The following is a 25,621-nucleotide window of genomic DNA, read 5'->3' on the forward strand; positions in this document are numbered from 1 at the left end:
AGATAGTTTTGTGTGGATCAGCTCCCTAAACTCGAAGGGCTAATTCATCTTTCTCACGCCTTGTTAGGGAATGCTGGGAGTCTGATTAAAGATTGAATATTTCATGGCGGGTTTGGTATATCGCCGGCCACCTGCTCTCTCTCTCTCTCTCTCTCTCTCTCTCTCTCTTCCATCTCCCATTATCCGCCTCACATTCTCATTTTCTCTCTCTCCCTCTTTTAGTCACTTTCTCCTCCCTCGCTCCATTTACATCTCGTCCTATTACTCCGTTTCTCCTCTCTCGATCATATTATCCCTCCTTTATGCCTTTCTTCTTCTGTCTCACGCCGTCTCAGCCACACTGTCTCTCACTTTCACACAGGCACATTTTCTCCCTCTGCTAACTTGCTGCTTCACGCCATATGCTGTCGAACCGGCTAACGGGAAGAGCTAAAACTTGTGCTGTCAGACTGCTGAATGTGAATTATGTGCATTGAATATGGCAGCTAATGAAGAGACAGTTAACCCATTTATTCACTGTACTTGCAGACATGCCTCTGCCACGCTTCTGGGACAAATTACATCACTATCTGGTATCAATATGGGTGAATGAAGGCAAGAATGTGATTCTTTTAAATGCTTCTCATCAGGGGACATTTGAACCTTTCTCACTGAAACTACACACAGAAATGCAGCACCAACTCTTGCAGTCTTATATAATAAGGCAACAGGCTTTTCTTTAGCTCTCAACTGATCTACCATCAGTCCATAGAACGAATGATCTGTCTGGGTTAGAGAATACATTGAAGGCCTGTAATAATCACTGACTTGATATAGCCTTTTTGCAGAATCCTTCTTTACAATGATTTTTTGTGGACTTTCTTTTGCTTTGTTGCTTTGTTACAAAAAACATTTGCCATTAAAATCTGAAAGCAACAATCTAAATTGTCCATTATGTAGTCCCTAAATGAGCAAAATGAGAACTACTGATGGATTATAATGCAGTTTTGGACATTAAATTGCTCCATGTACTTGTAGATACATCCTGCCAGCTGTCAAAGAGAGAACTAAATGTGCACACAAACAAGGGCAAAGCTAAATAAATATATCGAATGAGACTTTGTTTTTTGATTAGAGAATTAAAGATTAGAGAAAGACAAAGAAATAGGCTCTTCAAAGAGTGACATTTTCGTCGATGGACATTTTCCCTCAGCTGTAGCGGCACGCTGTGGGTTAATCAATTGTGCTCGCTTTTAAAACCTGCTTTATAGACATGTAACCTTTGTCCTGGATTGTGATTCTCTCCTTATTTAGATTCTTCACACCAAAAGATCATAATGAGAGATAATCTGTAGCAGTGGTTTGCAAGGGAACGCTTCAGAGGGATTAATTATCTGTAATTGAGTGTGGTTAATTAAACTGAATCTATTAGCAGGTAGTAGCCAAAATGTGGGAAATGTCTGCAAGAAAGAAGTATATAAAGAGGTTTACAAATATTCTTAAGTGTTCTTTACTTTGGCGTTTATCGGCGTGTGCCCTGTGTGGCTCACAGTGCTTTTAGTCAGTGTGTCTGTGTGTTTGGGCTCAAGACAAAAAGAGAAAGATTCAGACTAGGGCTGCCACGATTAGTCGACTAGTCACGATTACGTCGACTGTTAAAATCGTTGAAGACTAATTTAATAGTCGACACATCGTTTGAAGCTTTGTAAGATCCCAAAAGAGGCAGGAATAAGTACCGGTAGTAGGATTTAAGAGTGTAATAACGGACTGAAACAGAAGATGGCAGCACTGCATGTACAAGGATGCCAGCTGCCGTTAAACCCCGAAGAAGAAGAAGCTGTGTCCCAGAATTCATAGCGCGGCCCAGCTAAGTTGTCAACAATGGCGGCAGCTAGTTAGTTTTAATATTACTCTTATTATTCTTTCTGGGTCACAAAATAAACGATTAACATATTTTCAGGCGAGAATGTAGCTGTGTAAACCTCAAATATCTGCTCAGTTTATCAAGACACCGCATATTTTCAAAAGCGCTCCGACGTTTTCGGAGACGTCTGTTACCCACCGCTAGCTCGATAGCTAGCCGGGGGCAAGGCTCACTAGAGCCGTGAGAACACCGGACTCCCGGCAAATCGTTTTCAAACCCACCGCCGTCTTTCGCTACTCAGGTTAAACATGATATATAAGTCACTTAGATAACTTAAAAGTTACTGTTTGCCTTTTTTTAAGTATTTTATTGGTTCCTGATTAAATCGGTTTGGCTGAGATTAAAGTTAAGAGTTTTTACACAGCTGAATAAACGTCAAGCAGATTAAACTCCATTGAAACAATCTGCAAATGTCATTAAAATTTAATAAACTCTCATCTTGCCTTTATTTTTAGTTAGCACATACCTTAAACACTTAAAGCTGTAAGCTAATGATAGTTATATAAGAGCAGATGCTGCTGGTGCAATAAGCTGTATGTTTTACGTCCAATGGATCCATGATCTGATTAGTCGACTAATCGCAAAAATAATCGGTGACTAGTCGACTATCAAAATAATCGTTTGTGGCAGCCCTAATTCAGACTAGCACACAGATTGTCAACAACCTGAAATATTTAAGCAATTATTTGACAGTATAGTGAAAATATAATGCTCTCATAACTTAATAAAACTGAGAGACATTCCGCTGAGGGTCAGAATTAAACAGCCCGCTGCATTACTTAAACATGTAACTTCACCGCTACATGTTTGGAGGTTTTTTTGCATTACATTTAAGGTCAGGCCTCTCTCTCAAACTCTCACCAATACATTCAGAACTACACGACCTCAACAGACTTGGGTATTAAAACAAACATGACTGGCTATTAAAAAAAATCCAGAGTGATTCCATGAAGCTTTGAAAACTGGTAGCTTTTATAAACACAGCCTGGGAGTGAATAAAAATGGCTTTTGCCTTTTTGTTTAGGACGAGTAGCTTGGGATCAGACATCTAACCATTTACCAGTACAGGACCTCATTCAGTTTATACACTGTTTGGAAACTCTAACAGTTAGAGCTTTTGCTGTTCTACCATTTCTTCGTGATTTTTGTCAGTTGAGTTTTGTTTTTGTCGTTGTAAGTCCAGTGACACTCCATTAAGGTCTTTTTTTCTTCCCGTAAACCCTCAATAAAATATTTTTTTCTTACTGAATGCACCTTTGTTTTTACTGGTTAGGCTTTTTGATGCTGGTTATGGTAGAGAAATACTTCAGCCACGCCTCCAACAGTACAAGTGTTTCTCTTTGTGTTCTTGCTGGATAATATCTAATTTCCGCACTGTATATGCTTGTTTAAATATCGAGGGTTTTATGTTCTACATTTTTCTCTCTTATTCATTTCACTGTTGAGAAGAGTTGATAAATGTGAGGCTTCTAATCCTCCCACTGCAGGCGAAACACCTTTTCCATTACATCGATTTCCAGCAACATTTATTTTTAGGAGGTGTATGTCTATATCGGCCAAAATTTTTAATGTACACATGTGTTTACACGCAGTATGTTAGAGTTATATTTACATCACAAAAGTAGGGCAGGAGATATTGTTGACTGACTTTCCAACAATCACAACTTACTGTGTTCAGCTGTGGTGCTACTCTGCTACATGTGCTGCATAAAACAACAGAGTTGTAAATTGTAAGGTAAAAATCCAACAATAACACGAGAGAAAACCCCAACAATCAGACAACCCCCTATGAACAAGCACTTGATGACAGTGGGAACAAAAAACTGCCTTTTAACAGGAATAAATCGAGGCAGACCCAGGCTCAGGGAGGGAGACGGGGCAAAAGACTCAATGTAAAAGAGAGTCAGAGATTGATAACAACTAATGAATAAATGCACAGTGATGTTTAAATACACTGAGACTGACAAGAGGTCAGTGCAAAAGAAATGCTCAGTGCATCGTTGGAAAGCCCCCAGCATCAGTTTTAATTTCTCTGAATTGACTTGATAGCTACTTTTAAGCTAAATGCTATTTTTGTGGCCAGGAAAAAGTCAGTACTGGACACAAGATACACAGAGTACTTGAATTTCTAAGGAAAGGGTAGTCTATGATTGTGTGTTAAACAGTCTAAAACTTTTTAAATTGCCATACTGGTAATACCTGATTATAATCGTCTTAATTCCATATTTTTGGATGCCCATTGGCTGATAAGTTTTTTTTTTGTCTACTTTGAAAGCATTTATTTTAAAACGGTAGAAAATTTGTGAAGCCATTAATAGTGCACTATTTTTGAGTTTTGTATCTGCACATTAACCACACATTGTAATAACCTTCACTATCATAAATAGCCAATTCAGAGGCAATGGAGTATTCAGATGTTAACAGAGTTTACATAACTGAATTAAATGCATAATTGTCATTCATTTGGTGTTTATTTGTGTGACAAAATGAATTAGAGGTGTCGTCTTGCAGCTAAACAGCACCATGCCTTTTTAAATTAATTTGTTATTCTCTGAGAAAAATCAAATGCAGAGCTTTGTCTTGGTGCCATTTCTCACTGACACTGAGGGCACAAGCATTTCCTAGCCATCTCTAATAGCCTGACATTTAAAGGACATTACATCCAGCCTCTCTCCTCTCTGTCACACAGACAAGCATTTCCATACATTTCAACAAGCACATGTGCTCGCACTCAGAAAACCTGTGAGGAAACAAAAACTAATGGGCAGTTTGGTGTGTGGAATCTTCTAAAAGCTGTTCTGTTTGTCTGTTTTACAGGAATGTGAGCTCTGCAGGTGAGGAAGCCCGTAGGAGGATGAGGGAGTGCGAGGGTCTGACTGACGCTCTGCTCTATGTCATCCAGACCGCTCTGGGGAGCAGCGAGATTGACAGCAAGGTAATGCACATACACACAAATGAACGCAAATATCTGCAAGGCATACAAACTCACATAGCCTCTAGCTCATTCACACACACACACACACACACACACACACACACACACACACACACACACACACACACACACACACACACACACACACACCTGCACACAGTAAAAGAGAATGATGTGGAAGGGCTCTGCAAATGTGTTTGTGTGTGTCCTCTTGTTTGTACACATATCATCAAGAACTCAAATGCACGTGGTGCTTTTGCTTTCCAAACATGTGTACTATTTATGATTTGCATAAATCTGCATGTGGAAAATGCAAATGTGTTTAATCTTTTCCCTCACGGACTGTATGCGATCACTGTATATGCATAATCACTCTCAATCATGTTCAAAGCTTGCAGGCCACAAATACACTGCAAAAAATTATGCACAGGTTAAAGTTTTTTGTTGCTACATTCACAGCACACAAGCTGTTTCCAAAATGCTGTGTAAGATTTAATGATTTGCAAACCAGTTGATCCCTGTATTCATTCATTTGTTTAAATACTCAAAAAAAAAACATTTACCAGTACAAAGATCTGACCTCAGTTGTCGTGAACCAGTTTCAGACCTGTTAAAATTGGTGCCTACCCTAATCCAAGATAATATTGACATAAACATAACATAAACATAACTCACTGTCCAAAGAAGTTTGAACTATTTTTAAACATTTAACTCAATATAGTTGTGAAAAAACATTTTTTAAATTTAATGCCAACAACAGGATTCAGGAAACTTTGAGCCATGACTGGAAAAGCTGAAGTTTAAAAGTTTTTAAAAAATCTTTTGTGTATTCTTTTGAGTGTCAGGTGTAGTGAGAGGAAGACTGTTATGTCAGTCTGCAGTAATTCATATCTGTCAGTGCTGCTCTGTTCTGTTTTTGGACAGCAACAGTAAAATGCAACACAGAACACAGCAAGCATTAATAACAGATATTAAGTCACATACAGCATGAAATAAGGAGCAGAGGTAGAGGTGGGTTGCACAGCGGCTTGCAGATGTTCTGTAACTGTGATCAATTGAAGATGCTTAAATAACGCACCCTACGTGAATTTTGCCGATTGGATGTATAGAAAGCTAAGTAATGAGGTAATGTCATTTGGCGTCTAGATGAGATGATCTGCCAGGATCATGGCTGAGGTCAGTTGAGCTATGACAGTGCTCAATGTGTGGACTAATTATATATATATTGGCAAGAGATGAATCACTTCATTGGATATAGAAGGAACAAAAAGAAGATGGGAAGACGTTCAGTAATAAGTGTGAATATGTGGGGAAATGATTTGACAATTTAAAACAACACTGCACTCTCTACGCACTGTTGTTGAGTTAATGTGAAGGCCATGTGAAAGTTGTAGTGACTGACTCTGAACTGAAAGTTGGCGACTATGTGCCTCAGCATCCACAAGGTTACTTCCACTTTAATATGATACCATTAACAATTGGCTGTGGAATATTTAGTAGGCAGGCAATTTCACGACGGTACGTGTTGCACTAGTGGCATCCTATCAAATTCACATTCAAATTTTATTTGTCACACGCAACCATTAGAGTTGGATGTCTCGAGACTGGTCGTGGTCTCGAGACCCGAGACCACTTTTACGTGGTCTTGGTCTTGTCTTGGTCTCGACGGACTTTGGTCTTGGTTTTGTCTTGGTCTCGGATCCCTCGTTCTTGTGAGACCGTAGAAACGGGTGAGGAGGGCTGTGCGAGTGCATCGCACTCGTAAACGAAGCAGAATCTGGCTGCAGTTTAAAGACTTTTTTGTCTCGGTCTCGTCTCGACTTTGTCTTGGTCTTGACTCGGTCTGTCTTGGTCTCGATACCCTCTGGTCTTGGTATTGTCTTGGTCTTGGTCTAGGCGGTCTGACTACAAGTCTAGCAACCATATGCACTATGACGTGGTGAAATGCTTATTGCTGTGCTGCCTGACCATTAAATGACAGTAAGAATTCACAGTAAGATTTACAGATTTACAGATTACTACAAAATTTACAGATTTTAACTTAGAAATTTACAGTAAAATGTGCAAATAAGAATTTATGAAAGACATTATAAGAAGTGTGCAAATAAACAGAGTGCGTGCAGTCCTACACCTGGTTCAGGACCCGAATAGCCTGGGGGAAGAAGCTCCTCCCAATTCTCTGTGTTTTGGCCTTAAGGGAGTGGAAGCGCTTCCTAGACCTCAAAAGTGAGAAGAGTCCATTGTTGGGATGGGAGAGGTCCATCATGATCTTCCTGGCTTTGGTCTTGCATTGCTTGGTGCAGATGGACAGCAGGTCAGAAAGCTCTGATCAAATGATATGTTCGGCCAAGCGCACCACTCTTTGCAGATCTCATCTGTCCTGCTTGGTGCTGTTTTCCAAGCCAGGTCCAGATGTTTCCCGTCAGGACGCTCTCGATGGTGCAGGAGTAGAAGTTCTTAAGCACCTTCAGTGGCTGATGAAAGTCCCTGAGTCTTCTGAGGAAGAAGAGACGCTGCCGGGCTTTCTTAACCAGGGTGTTAATGTGACCAGGACCATGACAGGTCCTGAGTGATATGGACACTCAGGACTTTCACTTTCACATTTCAGTGTACCACACTGGAAGTCATTGAGCTCCTGAGAGCGACCCAGTCTTTCACAAATGTTTGTAGAGTCTTTGGTCTTCATGCTTCGGTGCAGATTTTATACATCTGTGGCCATGAAAGTAATTGGAACGCCTGAATTCACCAGAATTTAATTGAATTAAGTGAAATTTTTTGTCGATTTAGTGTAATTTGGGGATTTCACCATCAGCAATAGGGAGTGATCTCAAGCCTTTTTGATTTAAAAATAAACTTTCATTTTGTTTCTTTGTTTTCTAGTCTTTTTTTTAGAGTGTACCATGCATTACTCAATCCAGATGGTCAGTGACACAGAAACATCTCTAGCGAGAGTTTTTCAGCACGCTTTTATTTGAGCACATTTTCATCCATGTGTATATGTTTCTGTGCCACAGATACATGTGTGTTTGATGGTGTTTTTGTGTTTCTAGCTGTGTGGGTGTTTGTGTGTGAGTTTGTGCGTCAAGTGGAGGCCCTTCACAAGTAGATGTGAAGTTTTTAATCCGCAGAAATCCTTCACAAGATCAAAGACTGTGACTGTTGACTGCATAGACACTCACAACAATAGGATTAGCGTGCGTGTGTGTCTCTCTTTTTATTATGTGCGCTGCATGTGTGTCTATCTGAGTTTATTTGCTGTGTATACAGTCCGGTCCAGAGTTTGGTTGGGGATGTTTTAGTGGTGGCCATCTTTCTGTCCATCACCTCTGTGTCTTTCTCTTTTGCTCTCTGTCTCTTTCATTACCTCCCTCCATCAGACTGTAGAGAACTGTGTGTGCATCCTGAGGAACTTGTCGTACCGTCTGGCTGCGGAGACCTCTCACAGCCAGCAGGGGGGGTCGGAAGAGTTGGACGGCTTGTTATGTGATACTGGAGGGAAGGACGCAGAGAGTTCGGGATGTTGGGGCAAGAAGAAGAAGAAAAAGAAGGGACATGACCAGGTGAGAACAAAAGAATGGAGAAACTGGTCAGCATTCATTGTCATATAACAATCTGGTAGATTATGACTGTGGTGACAAATACATGGTGGCTGTTTTCTCTGAACAGTATTCTGATAAAGGGAAAGACCTGAGTGACCTGACAAAGCTGGGGATAATGCTAACATACACAGGTATCACACTGAGCAGTGACCACGAGAGCTAAAAATGCTGAATAAATAACTGCAGTCCCTTACGTGACCATTTAAGACTGGCTCCAAAAGCTAGTCTATAACAAAAAGGCATTTTCCCAAGGTGCATCGCAACCTTATTATTAAACACTCAAGCTTTGAAGTACGTAGTGCACCCATGTGAGAATATTTCTGTGTCCTGCCTCTTACATGCTCTACTCAGCCAGCCGCACCCTTAGTTCTTCCAAACTGCAAGAAGATGACTGATGCAAATGACACAAATTTTGTCTAGAGAAATTGGAGATTTACATGTGCTTTTAGAAACTTTCATGTGTGTTAAGAAGGAAGTAGCTGCAGTAATCAAAGGTGACAGTTACCTGTTCTTATGCTAAAAAGTTTCTGCTGCTGCTCATCTGATCTGTGAAATCAACCTGGTGAAGTCTGCACAATGGCTAATATGATTAATGCGTTATTTATTTTATGTATTATTTACATTATACTGTATTTTACAGCTATTAAAACCCTTTGAAATATTTTTGAGGGATCCCTTTGACTGCTTCTTTTCAAAACCAGATAAATTGGCAGAAAGTTTTTGCATTCCACCATTTTTGTCTAAATGTGGTCCCTTTGACCTCAAACGAACAGCTTGATTTACTAACGCATTCCAGCGTTCCAGCGCAGACTGGGTTTTGTAAAAAAAAAAAAAGTACTGTTGGCATTTACAGGGAGAAGAGAGGTAAGAGGTGGGAACTTAAAGATTTTTGCACGTTTTCCCTGTTGCATATTTATTTCTGTGAGTTTCTTTCTTGGGGGGGAGAATATTTACATGATGACTTATTTACATTTGGAAAATGTACTGCTAATTACTGCTAATTGCTAATTTACTAAAAAAAAGTCATATTTTTTGTGTTTGATATTGAGATGAACTCCCTGCACCTGTGCTGTTTAGTAATTCTGGCCTTAGACGCTAAAATCAAGACTTCAAAATGGGACTTGAGATACCAGTGACTAGCATTTTTTTGTATCTGAAGTGGCTGATCTACAGCTTGTGTTTTTTTATTGAAGATAAAGTAGACTGCATAAGTATTTTCACAAACCAAGCACTGGGGACACTAGAACCGATGCCCCCGTTCAGACATCCAGAATCAAATGGTGAAGCGCATTAGTTCACATGCAAACAGGTTTCTCATTACAAACAACCCAATTTATTACATCTCAGTTAAGTGGAAGTGTTGGAACGTAACTGTAAAATCCAAGTCAAGCATGCAAATTACTGCCTCATTGCAGAGGAGAGGACTTTGAGTCCCCATCATGTGAACTCTAGGAAGCATCAACAAATGGAGCATGGCAGCCACCATGCAGAGGTGACAGATGGCTAGATAGTTACATTAGCTCAAGTTGCTGTTATCTTTAGTGTCAGACGTTTTCTGTGTTGTGCTTTTTTGTAGTGTTAATTTCACCAATAAAAAACTATGATGATTCCAAATTCATTCGCCTGCAGCATAGAGTGCAGTTTGACGTGATGATGCTAAGGGGCAACAGTTTAGGGGCAACATTTGGATTTTCTAAATAGAGAGTCTGTTTAAGTGATCAGAAAACACAGAAAAAGAGAAAAATGTGACAAAAAGGACTTTAAAGTTGAACTGGTGAAACAAAAACAACAAATTATTTGTGAATGGATTAAATCTGATCTGTTGATAATTGAACTATAGAACAATCACATTTGTATCTGTGAGCTTTGTGTTGTCCTGGTGTTTTTAATTGGCACTTTGATTACTGGTTTATCTTACAGTCTTGGTTTCCTCCTGTTACTTTATCGCTTTCTCTGCCTGTTGTTCTTCCCCCGCTCAATCCACACAGATATCACATATAGAATTTTAATGGCCTCATAAAAGCCTTCCTTTATGAGGATTTCTTTTATGGTTTGTTTAATGCTTGGGCTGTACCAGTGGGTATTCTCTGACAGGGGTCCATGCTACACTAATTAAACCTGAGTAGCAATGTGTCGGCACAGATAGGAGAGTGGTTAGTGTTTAATACCATTGTGTTAAATGTAAGTCCCAAGTTACAAGATGTTGCAAAACAGTATCCTGGGCCTATCGCAGAAAAGACTACATTTTATGGGTAACATTTCCTAGTGAAATAAAGTTCATAAAAATGGTATTACTCACCACCAGCGTACATTTGTAACAGCTGCCCTCAGTTAAAATATTGCTGTTGATTTTCTAAGACGAATGGGTATCAGTGTAGGGACTCATGCTAACTAGCAGCATCAGGACGTTATGTCTTTACTACCCGTTTCCAGATTTAAAGATGCTGGTGTGTCTCTGAGTTTCCAGGCTCTGTCCATCTGTTTCATCCTCTGTTTAGTTAAAAAGTGAGAGCTCTTCTAGTTGGCAGAAACCAAACGGCTGCCTTGGAGAAGGCTCTAACCTCTTGTCATGCTAATAAGCAATCAGCATCACATTCTGGTTGAGTGGAAGATGTCTTTTACCACTTCTAGTGAAGCTGCAGGGATTGAAATTCTGGCACTTCCGGTGGGTGAATTGCTCATTAGCCCTGCGTGCTCCTATTTTTTCTCTCTGTCATTTCTAGGAAAGGCAGAAAGAGAGAGAGGAGATCTTTATAAATGGTAGCAATGAGCCATGGCCTTTAACTAATTTGTTGAGCTAACCATTTGCAAACTCGCATGCAAACCAGGCAGAACCAGGGAGATGAAGGATTTTAAAAGTAACCCTGAGATCAGATCGTAAAGAGACAAATCATAACCTCTCCAAACAATAATATATCAGGCCTCTCTCGCCCCTCCATGTGTGTTTCTCCACTCCAGTGCAGCTGTGGATGATTACCATGAAGGAGCGATTGGGGAGCTTGTTGGAGAGGGAAAAAAACTCTATCAACTGTTGGGTAATTAGAGAAGAGAGGAATAAGGAGATGCTAAAAATGACAAAAGGAAGCGATGGAAGACGGGGAAAGAGAAATCACGGGAAGAAAAATGACCAAATTTTCAGTGCCATGTGTTAGCATTATAACACAGACTATAACAAATGCAAAGAGAATGGGAGACTTGTATTCTTTGTTATGAAAAACAAAAATATTAAGCAATTACCAACATAACTATAACTGTTGCTAAGCCCATTTGTCTGGCTCTGAGCTCTAGCTAGCTTTAGCTTAAGCCGCTTAAATTTGTTAGCTTCTTTAAAATATCCATGTTTAGCTAGGTGGTGTTGATTTAAATGTCTGATTAACCTTTTTGTAGTGGCCGCTCAGCTTACTTTGACTAACATTGTGTCTTCACTTGTACTGAAGAGCTTCTGTGCTAACTATTAGTTAGCATGTGAGTGACAATGGGATGTGTATTTCTTGCATGCCTGAGATAGACTGAAACAGCTGGTATTCAGGCATTCATGAGCCCAAGCTGCAGCTGCATTTATAACACGGGATACTCGATTACTTATGGGCAGGACAGCGGTGTGGTGTTTATTCTGCAATTATGCATTATTTAATAGTTTTAAAATGAAATGCCCAGTAATTTAATAACATGCCACATGTAGTAAACTGTATATGTGATTCTATAATCCCAAATTGATTTCATAAAAGCCCGTCCCAATCTGTATTTAAAATATAGTGCTACTTATAGCTTCAAAAACTAATGGTGCTGCATATGAAAATATGGAAGCAGCTACTCATTTGTTAATTATGTTGCAGCGTTACTGTGAGCTCTCCTGCATCTGAAAGATTTTTCACATTTATTATTGATATACAGTATCTGTGTGTTTTTAAAAAAAAAACATCATCCAACATCATTCGATGAGAGTGGGGAAAAAAATTGCCAGTGGTCATAAGTTGCTTGTGACAGTGAATCTCGTCCTTCTCTCCCGTTATTGCCTGAGGAGACCGTGCTGGCACTCCACCGCTGTCAAACCTCACCTCACAGAATTCTAATTGCTTTTCTTTTCTGAATTATGTGTCATCTTCCGCAGTGGGACGGCGTCGGCCCATTTCCAGACTTGGCGGAGCCCCCGAAAGGCATCCAGATGTTATGGCACCCCACCATCGTTAAGCCCTACCTCACACTGCTGTCTGAGTGCTCCAACCCAGACACCCTGGAGGGAGCAGCTGGGGCTCTGCAGAATCTAGCTGCTGGCAGCTGGAAGGTAAGAATGCAGTGCAGTGGCTGAATCATTCAGATACTAAATGGCATCTGCAAGATGCTCTCCAAGTTCCAGTAGGTGCCAAAAACACTCTGAAAGTAATAATATAATAATATAAAAAGCTTAACCACTTCAGATATTCTTTTGATTTTGTGATGAAGAATGATGTTATCATTTAACTAGCCCTTTAAGATTTCCTCTTACCTGAGAGCAACAAGTAGTTTCAGTACATTGTGTCTGAAATCAGCATTTGGTAAAAATAAATGCAAAAGAAAGAAAATTGCCTTTTAAAGCACTAATTCAAAGTTAAGAGCATTTGTAATGTATAATTTGCTGTTAATTACACCGCTGATGAGCAGCATGATGGTGCAGCACCTGTTGCCTCACTAATCCTGGGTTTAAATATGCTGTCCCCATGCTTGTGCGCCTTCTATCCGAATAATCAGTACTGAGTACTGAGGACCTTGTCCGGGAATTAAGAACGTTTTCTATATGTGCCAATCTGACCAATACTTTGGTCCTATAACTGTGCAATGAAAGCTTTCCAGAGGATGACTCCTAATGATCTGGTGATCCTCTGGTTTACAGAGCACATGGCAGGAGAGGTGTTTCTTCTAAAAACCTTGCGTTGTATAACATGCCTTGATGGCAAAGAGTCAGACCCGTCATCTCCTTCACAGACACATCCCCAGTTTACGCTTGCGTCTGTGTCTTGATCATGTGCTTTCACATTTTGTTACTGCCCACATCACTTCTGCTAGCGTGTCAAAGGGCACAGTTATACCATCAGTTGCTTAGAGAGGACGACGAAAGAAAACAGGATGTAACCTCTTGGCATCAACAGAACGAAGTCGTTTACACCTTGCGAAAGGGAACACTGTGACTTCCACTGTTGACGTATTTACCTGTTTTCTCTTTGTGCGGTACGGATAAGGGCAAAGCAGCAACCTCAACAAAACAGAAGCCTAAAAAAAATGCAGTTCCTGCAATGGACATCTAAGAGTTTCAAAAGCAAGTCATTGAAAGGCGCAGCCTTAATTCATGGGTAATTTTTATATAACTTATCAGGTTGTTTATCAGTTTGTTTCTTAGCACTAATTAACTGTATGTGTGTCTGTGCAGAACAGGTGTACAGTTTATGTGTACAGTTTAGGTGTACAGCAAGCTAACCAAGCTTGTTAGCATTAGCAGATAGCTTGGCACTTTTATCCAAATATGGCAATTTGTGGTTCCGAAAAAATGAAAATGGATTTGGCAAAAATCTCTGTCCACCTCTCCCTGTCCTGCCCAGTGGTCCGTCTATATCCGAGCTGCAGTGCGCAAAGAGAAAGGACTCCCTATCCTGGTGGAGTTACTGAGGATAGACAATGATAGGGTCGTTTGTGCTGTGGCTACAGCCCTGAGAAACATGGCTCTGGACATCAGGAACAAGGAGCTAATTGGTGAGTAGCCACACTCGCCCCCACCTGTCCATACAAACAAATCTACACAGTCTGAAAAAGATGACGGGGTAAACAAACCTTCGAGAGCAAAAACACACTCTGACAGTGGAGCAGAATAACATCTTTATGGTCTTTTTCTGGATATTAGGGAGTAATTAAAAATAAATTTCTCTGTAGACTAGTTATCTTCACGCACTGAGAGAATTACTCCCCTGCTTCAGTACATCCTTATGATATTGGTTTCTGCAGACATGTTTAAATGTCATGTTTAGCATCTATAAAAGTTGCAAAAATATTACATAGTGCATCATCGGTCTTTAAATTTGTTTCTACTTTTTAAGCAGAAGGTAGTGTTTCTTGGACTGATCGTTTACTGCTACGTGTTCCCTTTGAGACTAGGTGATGTCTGTAATAACTCTGCTTTTCTACTGGTCCCCATAGCAACCACCACATGTTTCCTTCCACTTATTCCCTGATGCTGAGCGTCTGATGGTCGATGTGATGTTTCTCTGTGTGAATGCAAGCGTCCGTGTGCAGGCTGTAATGTTAACTTTTCTGCCGTGCTGCCATGGGGCATGCAGGTATATTGTGATAGGACACATTGCTTTCCCCTCAGCCATGTTGTGTGATGTGCTTCTAATGCAGTTTATCATGTAAACACATGTGTAGCTGAGGCCTCAGAGCTGTCAGCAGCAGATATTAATAGCATCTGCAGTGAAAGGTTTGCTTTGAGCCAACTAACGCAGACGTTCACTTCCCAGTGTGTTTATATCTTTGTAATTATAGCGGTATCAATCATGATAATTAAAAAAAAATCAGAGACACACACATCAGAATGTTAAACCAATCCAGTGCCAGTACAGTTACACAGTTCATGACAGCTTATCACTTTACTGCAGCATCAGCTTATCCACGCACTTTACAGCTGAGCGCGGTGAGTACAATAACTAGCACTAACAATATTCACTCTTCTGCTTCTGCAGGTGCTCTTCTCACACGCAATGAGAGAATCACTTCCCACAATAAACAAGCTGAGTTAGTGAGTCACTGACACAGGCGTAGTTACGGTGTTGAATCACCGGGGACCAGTGAACTGTTGGGGGTTTAATTTTATTGTGATTTGTTTTCTGTGCCCTGTGCATTGGCTCACAGCTGTTCTTTTCTTTGTCTAGTTTTACTTTAAAGTTTGTAGCTGGCCTTGTTGAATTGCTGCGGTTTAATGATCTGTTTTTAGATGTTCAGTGATATTTCTACTCTAGTATTTTCTTCTTTCTTCTTCTCTTTTCACTGTTTGGATTATTGAAGATTGTCCCTCCAAAATGAATTAAAGGAATTAATTAAAAATAAATAAAGTATAATAAATAAATACACAGGAAATGTCTTTCGTGTTAGTCTTTTTCTACCTGGTCAAATTAGAGAGCAGAAAAGCATCTGTAGTCCGTGTTCTGGGGAGTTTCCGTCTAGCTGTGATATTTAGTTGCAATACCTGCAGTACCTCCAGGTGCAGCCTTATTTCCTAAGGTGTCGCCACAGCTGATGGAGCCATAAAATTTTAAAAAACAAAATAATTAAATATAATTAAAATGATTCTGTGACAATAGGAAACTCCTTTTTACAGTCTAGCCTTTTTCGTTTTTTTCTCTGTTGATCTCAGCGTTTTTTCTTAACAATAATTTGAGCAGTGAAAATGACTGATGAATCTTTCCAGTACTGCAATTTTGTGGCAGTAGCTAAATCAGTATGTTTATGTGGTTCTTATCTACCCTTAACTTCAGTAATTGGTTATACCAGTTTATTTGTCGATTGCTTCAATTATCTAGAGATAATTGATTTTTTGATCTGTAAAATAGGAAAAGTTAGAAAAATCTGACCTGAGCCATTGTATTGCTTTCACTTAATTATCACTTAAAACTAAATGTGTATTTTAAAATAGTAGTAGTGCTTTGTGCTCACAGTTATCCATGTCTTCCAGCACATCATGCTTCAGATCATTTCTCTGCAGCAGTCATAGAAGTAGCTAGTATCACTGCAGTCACCTAGAGCAGCACTGCATCATCACTTGCTTTGCTGTATTGAAGAAATTGATCTGGATGTGGATAAAAATGTAAAGAGTTCTTCCTTTGCTCATGCTCCAAAAATTTGTCCAGTTAGGTTTTGCTTATTCTTGCTGGTCACATGGCCGTCCCTCAACGCTCCTGCTACGACGTAGAAATAGTAAAGTTTTATTGTAAATTAGTAACAGTTTCTTCTTATATATTATGTACAGCAGCAGTAAAACACATGTAGTCTGCATGCAAACTGTCAGTGAGTCATGACGTGCAACTACACCCCCAGCACCACCACCATTACCACCGCCGCCACCCCAGGGTGATGACCCAATCAGAATGGAGACCAGAGAGCAGAGCGGACAAGATTTCCTGACAGCAGTGTTCAGGTGTCATGGGAAATGTAGTCAGTCTGTGTGAGATCACGTGGTCATGTTTCCATCAGTGTCTGACAGCAGGCCTGCCAGGCTGCAATTTTACCTCAGTGGTAGTGAGCTCCAGCTTTCAGAAGCTTCTTTCTTTAAAAAACGAAACAAGGGAAGAAAAATATCTTGATATTTGTGACTTTTTTATTTTCCTGTGCTTTTTTAACTGACTTACAGCTGTTTCCACAATATATGCTGTACTATGGTAGAAATTACAGTGAAAGTAATGTGAAATTACACTAGATTTAAGTCTACTGTTAGCTTATAATGCATATGATTAAAGTTCAACACATTTTGGTAATTGTTCTACTGGGTAAATTTAGTAGAATATAATAAAACTGTCTTTGCTGCAAGTTTTGGGATTCTGAAAGTTCCCACATAATGTTTGATGAATATGTTAGAAGAACAGAATACATATTAATACTACATTTATTTTTTAGATGCAAATGTCTTCTACTGTTTCCCTTTTCCACATCAAACTTGGGTAATGTGCATGCTGGACCAGGGTCTGGTTTTCTTTACCAAACCTAATATTAACTGCTTTATTAAAACCAGTCTTTAGAATGGCCTTTACATTGGTTACACCTTTGTGTCTTCATGTGAATGCACTCAAAGTAGGTATTTGGCCTAGGAGTAGGCATCGTCTTGCAGATTTTTTTTTTATATATGCAGCAGGTACAGGTGTTAGGTGCGGCTGTGTGCAAACAGGAAAAGGACCCAAGGTGCAGACTCCGGAGACAGAACTTAAACCAAAACAGCTTTAATGCTGAACGCAAACATAACATAACTGAAAAAACTCAAAAAAAACAAACTAACACCAGCGGATTGACAAAACACACAGCAAAGTAAACGGTAGATCGCGACACAGACACAGAAACACTGGGCTTAAATACACAGAGGGAGCAATCAGGGAATTGGTAACAGGAGGGAAACACAGCTGGGACAAATCAGAACTGACGAGACCAAAGAAGCGTAAACTGAACACACTGAGATAAGACACAGAACTTCAAAGTAAAACAGGAAACGCATAACACAGACTGAACAAAGACACAGGCTCATAAGCAGGCACTACAAAGGGAACAGAGACGTGGGAACAGGGCAGACACAAAACACTGACTGAACACGGGGATATAGGAACTTAAGATACACATAGACGCGAACTAGACAAGGGGATGCAGGTGATAGGGGAGACAGAGCAACTAAAGAAGACAGAGACCTAAGCCATAAGACAGAACTCAAAGAAACCAAAAACTAGACAGTATAAATAATATCATAAACTCAAAAACCCTGGGTCGACGACCCAGGCATCCTAACAACAGGTCATTTCAGAAACAATGAAATAAGAAAATTGTTAGACTTGTACAGTCGAGACAAAAACTTTGAGCATTCTACCTTGATAGCAAAAATAAAAGCAGCTCTGATGTAAGCAAAGCAAAGAAATCAGTTTCAACATTAGTTTAGTGCAGAGCATCAGGATTGTTGATCTTGTGGAGGAATTGGTTAAGGTGAAGGAGCTGTGCAACTTCAACAAATTGAATTGAATCCTCTTAATAAGTTATAGGCTTTCTGTCCCTCCTGTGTGAAAGTCTTTACTTTGTAAAGTCAACATAACAATATTGTAAGTTCGTTGCATTGTTAGAAGCTGGACAGAGCTGGCCCCATACCTGCTTCTGACTAAGTGCAGGATTTAAACCCAGTTTTAGCAGGAAGAGGGCTGGCTGGCAGTAACTGGCTAACTATTTGGTTACAAACTTGCATATAAAAAGTAAAGTTTTGATCAATTCAAGGCCTGGCATAAGTCAGTTTATTTTTAATTACTCCCTAAGTCAACCCGTCTATAACACCTATTGTTGGGGAACTGGAGCTCATCCCAGCTAATAATGGGCTAACAGAGAAAGACAGTGTAGAATCATCAGTTAACCTAAAATGCAGGTTTTTGGACTGTGGGAGGAAGTCAGAGTACCTGGAGAAAATCCACACAAGCACACAAAGAACACACAAACTCCACACAGAAGCTCCACAAAATGTTTGTTTCGCTCCCATTCCTACATTTTTTTGTATCTTCTTCATATATTATTCACCTCACCCGTACTTTCCCTGTCACTCTCACCCACCAAAGGTAAATATGCCATGAGGGACCTGGTGCACCGTTTGCCTGGAGGCAGCAACAACAACAACAGCAGTGGTGGGGGAGGAGGCGGAGGGGGTGGCACCAACAGCAACAGCGGGCTGGTGGGGAAGACCATGTCGGATGACACCATCACGGCTATCTGCTGCGCGCTGCATGAGGTCATCACCAAGAACATGGAGAACACCAAAGCCCTGAGGGACGCTGGCGGCATCGAGAAGCTCATTGGCATCGCACGCAGCAAGGGAGACAAGTAAGCCGAATGGGAGGACGATGCCATGTTGATGAGGGGGTAAACTAAAAGGATGCGGAGGTGACGATAAAAACGGTAGAAATGATCTAACTAGTCAAGGTTGTGAGGAAGCACCAACACTTTGTATCGTCTTATAGTTTTTTATACGCTGATCACATTTTAAATCACAAGATGCGAACAGGTGGACTGATCAAAAGGATAAGAAAGGAGTAGGAATATAGATGTGTATTGGTGTGAAGGGGCTCAGAGCTGAGACAGGAGAGAAGGTTTACAGAGGCTGTGTGATTGTTTTTCTTAGTGCTGTGAGTCACCAGTCAAAGCAACAGAAAATAAGATCCAGCTAAAGTTTGGCCAGTCTGTACCCTGTGCGCTCCCTGCATAGTCTGTTTACCCACACACCTACATTGTTTTTATTGGACAGTCTATAAAGAGAGAGAACACAGAGGCGCAGAGCAAGGAGTATAATTTTAACTTGTTTAACTTGCTACAACGAAACATATTTACTGTCCACATCTTACAGTGCTTGCAGCTTGTGCTGTAGTAACTACTTTGCTCTATGTGAGGCTTTTGTTTGTTATATTACAGTACTGTGCACTAAAGCAATACAAATTATTTAATTTAAAGGTATTCATTCTATTTAAAGGATTTAAAGGTAGCATCTATAAAACTGAAGATCCAGCCGTGGAAGTTTCCCATTGCTACAAATCCTCGGATTTGCCAGACTTGTCAAGATTACGTTTAGCTGCTGCCTTTTTGAGGTTTCTCACGAAATGTTGTGTACAATGCTCAAAAGCTGTCTGCTATGTTGGAAATTATAGAAACAGGAAAACCAGGGAAAAACCATTTAGCAGTGGTTGCTGGAAGCTGCTGGCTGTCGCCGAGTCGTAGCTGAATCATTCAGGATTGCTTCATCCAGACTACGATGACCTGGATGACTGAGAACCTCCATCCAGCTCTAACTATAATATTTATCAAATAAGAAACTGTTACGCCTGATCTTAAAAGTAGAGAGGGTGTCTGTCTCTGAAATGCAAACTGGGAGCTGGTTCTACAGAAGAGGGGCCTGAAAGCTGAAGGTTCTACTCTGGTTCTACTTCCTAAAAGTAGAATTGAAGGCTTTTTAAGGAACTGTTGTTAGATATCTTAAGCTGGGTATCATCTGCATAGAAACAAATGTATGCTATGCCTGCTAATAATAATTGCCTAAGGGAATGTAAATAGAAATGGTCCCAGCACAGAACCCTGTGGAACTCACCAGATGATCAGTTAGCTGTTTTACAATGACTCTTTCAAGAATTGTTGAAAAGAAGGTTGGAGATATACATGCACATTGATAAAGATGGATGATATTTATGATTGAAACATTAATAAATGGTAGGACGTATTTGAGCAGTCTAGTAGAAATGGGGTTTAATAGTCACGTTGATGGTTATTATTGTAGTTAACCAAGAAAGATTAATTGGAGAGAAATAATTTAAATAAAGTTTAAGTTTTAGAAGTTGCGCTATATAATGATGCATCTGTGGGATAGTTGTGAACAATCGGCTTCTTTAATAACCAAATATTATTTTAAATGTCACTGAAATGTGTGGCATTTGCTTTGTATATGGCTTTGCATTTACACAGATTTGGTAAATGGTATTTATATAGCACTTTTAATAGTCCCTAAGGACCCCAAAGCGCTCTACATATCCAGTCATCCACCCATTCACACACACATTCACACACTGGTGATGGCAAGCTACGTTGTAGCCACAGCCACCCTGGGGCGCACTGACAGAGGCGAGGCTGCCGGACACTGGCGCCACCGGGCCCTCTGACCACCACCAGTAGGCAACGGGTGAAGTGTCTTGCCCAAGGACACAACGACCGAGACTGTCCAAGCCGGGCTCGAACCGGCAGCCTTCCGATTACAAGGCGAACTCCCAACTCTTGAGCCATGATCGCCCCATTGTTTGCATTATAGCTATTGTTAGATTTGTTAGCATTAGCAACCTTCATTCCATGCCACTGGCCTGTGCAGACTGTGTTGCAGAATAGTATACAGCTCTTCATTTTCTCTTTCAAAATACTAAAGAAGTCTGCTGGTCTGTGTGTCTGCTTTTTGTCTTACTGTCTACAAATACTCGCTAACAAATAGTCAAGCGTTAGCAAAACTTGAAAAAGTGCAACAAGCATTTTTAAGAATTTGCTCGTTGATGTTCTTGTCTCATTTTCTAAGGCTGAAGCTGTGCGTAGTGGCTATTGGTTGCATAATATCTTAAAATCAGCAATGAATTAAATCTTATTTTTATCTGTCTTGATGCATGCTTAATCATCCAGGTAAGCAAATCCCAAAAGGTTGATTTTGTTCATCTGGACGTAGCGTTTTCAGTGGGAGAAACATTTAATCACTTATCTGCATTTTGGTACGTCTTTCGCCATCTCACAATGCTGTGATTGCAGCCATTCCCCAACTCTGTGAATGGTACAGAATTTTCATATTAATGATCAAGAGACTGACCTCCCAGCCCATTGTTCATTCAGTGGTTTTTAGTTTCAGTCATTGTGAAAATGTACTGTTTATAAGATTGGGGAAACCTGCAGTCAGCTGAGACTGAAGAAGTCACTTGAATGAGTGACGGAACGTTTCTCCCACTGAAAACGCTACGTCCAGATGAACAGAACCTTTTGGGACTTATTTTTATCAGTTGTTGCCAGCTAAGAGAGGAAGCAGTGCTTAAACATCTAGTCAAATAGTTAGGCACATCCCTAATGCAATTAGATATATGATTTAAAAGCGGTCCCTAGGAAACCAGAAGTTCAAAGAGTGGGAGTTCTCAAAGTTAAAACTCCTAGATGACAGCTACTGACATCTGCTAAGTTGGTTTTAGCAGCAGGTCAGCTGTGTTATGATTAGATTTTGGCACTGAGGAATGACTAAAGTGCAGACAAAGATTACAGATAAAAGCGAGTGAATATGGATATAGATAATATGATGTAGCATAACTTCAGCTGTAATTTTAGCTCACTTTTGTTCTAACCGCATATCGTATACATTTCTAATTTTTGTCATGTAGAAAAAATGTTGCACCTGCTGTGTGCCTTTTCTGTTTTGTCTATGTCTATATCCTAACATGGCATTCAATTCTCCATGATAGATAACAGGCTAAAACGAATTAGTAGTGTGTTTATTATTAGACTCACATTTAGATAAAATTACAGGTACCAGTTCAGTTGTCTTGTTCCTCAAAGAACAGTTTTCCAGTGTTCCCTATTTGCGTTGCTGAAATTACACAGCCCGCAATCTGAGAATCCAAAACAACAACATTATCAAAATGTCTCGAAGAAATAAAGTTTCATTTCCTACGCACTGATAATGCCATATGAGCCAATTAAACCCACAGTCATTAGTCACTTGGGGGAAACAGAATGAAATATTGGCTAATAAATCAATCAGAAAAACAATTATGCAATTTGTCCTACGAACATTTAAGTGGCACATCAGAGAAGATGAAGAAGACGTTTTCCTCGAAGGCTGCATGAGATGCTGATTTACATGCGCGTTTAGTGTCTCCATTTTGTGTCTTTTTCTTTTTTATTCTGAACTGTGGTGTTTTTATAAAACGGCGTCTACCCAAACAGAGCAGAGGACGGTCGAGCTTTACGTTGTGTTTTTTTGTTTTCCTCTCTGCTGAATTCCCAGACATAGTCCCAAAGTGGTGAAAGCTGCATCTCAAGTCTTGAACAGCATGTGGCAATACAGAGACCTGCGCAGCCTCTATAAAAAGGTAAAGCCTCTGTACTCTGGGTATATAAATCCAGAATCTGTGCAATTACATGTAAAACCATTGCAAGGTAACTAAACACTGCCTCAAATCTTCTCCTCCTCATTTGCTTTCACTTTGGTCTCCCGCAGGACGGCTATTCCCAGTACCATTTTGTTGGCTCCTCCTCCACGATAGAGAGAGACAGACAGCGACCTTATTCTTCCTCTCGTACGCCCTCCATCTCTCCTGTGCGGACCTCGCCCAACAATCGATCAGGTGAGCCTACACATCCCTGTCTCCCATCTTCCCATTCATCACTCTTTCCATCAGTACAGTACAAACAAGCAGCGCTCCGATATATCTCAACTGTGCTTCAACCTTCACACTACAGTGACCACTGGTAAATTACTCCGCTGTCAAGGAAAATCCTTGCACTAAAAAAGTTTCCCGCCCTTGTGTTAAGTTAAGGTTTGACTAATAATAATGAGCATCTCCAAGGCCTCCGTGTTTCTGGGCTGATGGAGACACTTTGACAGTGATCACGTTGTGTAAGACACACAACCCTTGAAGAGCATTCATCGATACAGTTCATCCCGTGACAATGTAAAATGGGAGTGCCTCATATTTACTTATTTATCTAAGCTATCAATTGTTTATTGAGAAATTATAATGCTCTTAATAACATGCATTTGCATCTCCTCACTGTGCATGTGCTGCCTAAGCTTTCACATTAATGCGACAGCAATTACGTGGGTGGTGGAATTGCGGTTGAAAACATGTGAAGCCCGTTTGCTGCTTGCATAGATTGTCTGGGGCAGCTGTCAAAGTGTCCTTTCACAAGATACTAAATTCATCTCATCCATCAGCTTGTAAGTGTGACAGAAGAAGTGCCTAAAGTGCACAGAAGTGTGGATGTGTTTGAGAATATATTAGTGATGTGTTTAGTAGTGGAGTCAAAAACACTCTTAGCTCTTTTTTTCCTTTTTCATGGCCAATGTTGCATAATTAGTGCTGGGAGGTTTGGTTATAATATACATGCATCGCTCAGACACACACATCATACAAATAAAGTACAAAAATGTCACTTTCCACAACTGGAGCACAGTCTTCGTGGACTAGCTGTTACTATAAAAGGCAGCACACCAAAAACACTTGTTGGGAGATCCTGTTTAATGGCTTTAATTAGTGCAGGTGAAGCTGAGCTGCAGCTGCCTGCATCAGACTCAACCTGCCAAAGTGGCCACATGCTTCATACACAGCTTTAAAGCTTATAGTGCAATTAGTAAAAAATACCCTTCCTATAGATTAAGCGTGAAATTTGCTATGACTAAAGCAGTTTTTCATATCTGGCTGTAAACATGTTTATATCATCTATAATGTGGCAGTCTATGAGGATTAACTATCATTTGGAGCCAGCCTCAAAGAGCAATTAAAGGAACTGTAGGTCAGCAGGAATCATCACCACAGCCAATATTCACAGCTCTCAATGTCACGTCTGCAACCTCAATTCCTCCATTTCCAGTGATTATGATTTTAAAATAACACCCAATGCATTTATGTTGCGCTTTTAGCGTAAAATTGCTCATATACTCTTTAAATGTCTGCACCAGCGATTTAATGGGAATTAATAGAAACAGTGTCACAAGATTTGACAGAAAGCCAAATGTGTGAAGCTGTTTATGGAGGAGAAAGGCATCACAAAGTCAGTCATTAAGATCTCATTTAAATTGGTGTTCAGTTATAAAATCTGTTTAATCTCCTTTAACCAGTTGTTTCAATTATCATCCACTGTGTAGATGTGAGTTAGTCCTAGTGGACTGGACATGTTGGACTTTCAAACTTAGTACTTCCCCTCCCACCACAGATGTACCCATGGGTCATTTTCCCATTGTATTAATATTCTGGATGCCATTAACAGAGCTGGGCAGACAGTGGCTTAAAAATCTTATTATGTCAAGAAATAAATTAAAGTTTAGAGATACTGTGAGTTTTTGTTTTCAACGGGAAATATATTTTGTATTGGCTGATTTAAAACCACCTTATTCCTTTTTTATGTAAAACTGTGAAAGCAGTTCACAAGAAATGCACAATTAGTATATTGCCTTCAAGTCTAATTTGGGCACAGCCTTTACTCACAGCCAGGGACAAAACATTTTAAATGAAAAATGAGATGATATTTTAGCATTTAATGAGCTTAAATGAACAATACAGGTTTCTTACAGGAGGGGAAAAGAAGATAATATGTACCCTTTAAGAAGTTTCTTATATAATGCCCAATTTAATGGCAATCAAGTGTCGCAAGATTTCCCAGAAAGCCAAAAGTGGGAACCTGCTGATGGAGACCGTGATCACAAAGTCAGTGAGGTTTATATGATGACCTTGACTGCCAAGTTTCATAGAAATCCACCCTGTAATATATAGAATATAGTCCTATTGTCATTCACAGAGCCAGGCAGCTACAGCTGCCAACTGTGAGCTAATGCATAATTCAAAAATAATTTCATATGACTTCATGCAAGAGCATTTGAACATTTTTCACGTATTAGCCATCTACTTTTAAAAACAATAGCCAGGGCTGGATTTATGAGCCTTTCAGCTGACAAACTGGCAAAATAGAAATAAGTATGATAAAGACTCATTTCAGGCAGTCACAGATCGTCCACTGAGCCTTTCTTTAATTTCACTCTTCATTTTCAAATGCACATAAAGGAAATAGTTCCTTTGTATTTAAAACCATAGGAATAAATGCATTTCAATAAAAGTCGATGATTGGGTGTTTAGACGCTGATATTACAATGGATTTTGATAGGTTTGTAGCTTGAACCTATTCGCTGGAACGTTGAAGACAATATAATTACAC

The 25,621-nt window shown here is 40.0% G+C and overlaps 1 protein-coding gene across 10 annotated transcripts in view; it reads left to right on the forward strand.

The window, feature by feature from the left end:
• ctnnd2b (catenin (cadherin-associated protein), delta 2b) overlaps positions 1 to 25,621 on the forward strand; it is a 231,489-nt gene that overhangs the window by 197,719 nt on the left and 8,149 nt on the right. For 7 of the 10 annotated variants that reach the window (XM_005740267.1, XM_005740268.1, XM_013912714.1 and 4 more), the window contains 7 exons: positions 4,721 to 4,838; positions 8,216 to 8,398; positions 12,549 to 12,722; positions 14,011 to 14,161; positions 18,751 to 19,012; positions 22,689 to 22,782; positions 22,911 to 23,037. In XM_005740267.1, coding sequence (XP_005740324.1) covers positions 4,721 to 4,838; positions 8,216 to 8,398; positions 12,549 to 12,722; positions 14,011 to 14,161; positions 18,751 to 19,012; positions 22,689 to 22,782; positions 22,911 to 23,037 — 1,109 coding nt within the window. The remainder of the gene's footprint in view (positions 1 to 4,720; positions 4,839 to 8,215; positions 8,399 to 12,548; positions 12,723 to 14,010; positions 14,162 to 18,750; positions 19,013 to 22,688; positions 22,783 to 22,910; positions 23,038 to 25,621) is intronic. The other 3 variants (XM_013912716.1, XM_013912720.1, XM_013912719.1) reach the window with 1 other exon arrangement.

Source organism: Pundamilia nyererei, unplaced genomic scaffold (genome assembly GCF_000239375.1).
Source record: "Pundamilia nyererei isolate P.nyererei 1_Seehausen unplaced genomic scaffold, PunNye1.0 scaffold00098, whole genome shotgun sequence".
NCBI classification, from domain to species: Eukaryota; Metazoa; Chordata; class Actinopteri; order Cichliformes; family Cichlidae; genus Pundamilia; species Pundamilia nyererei.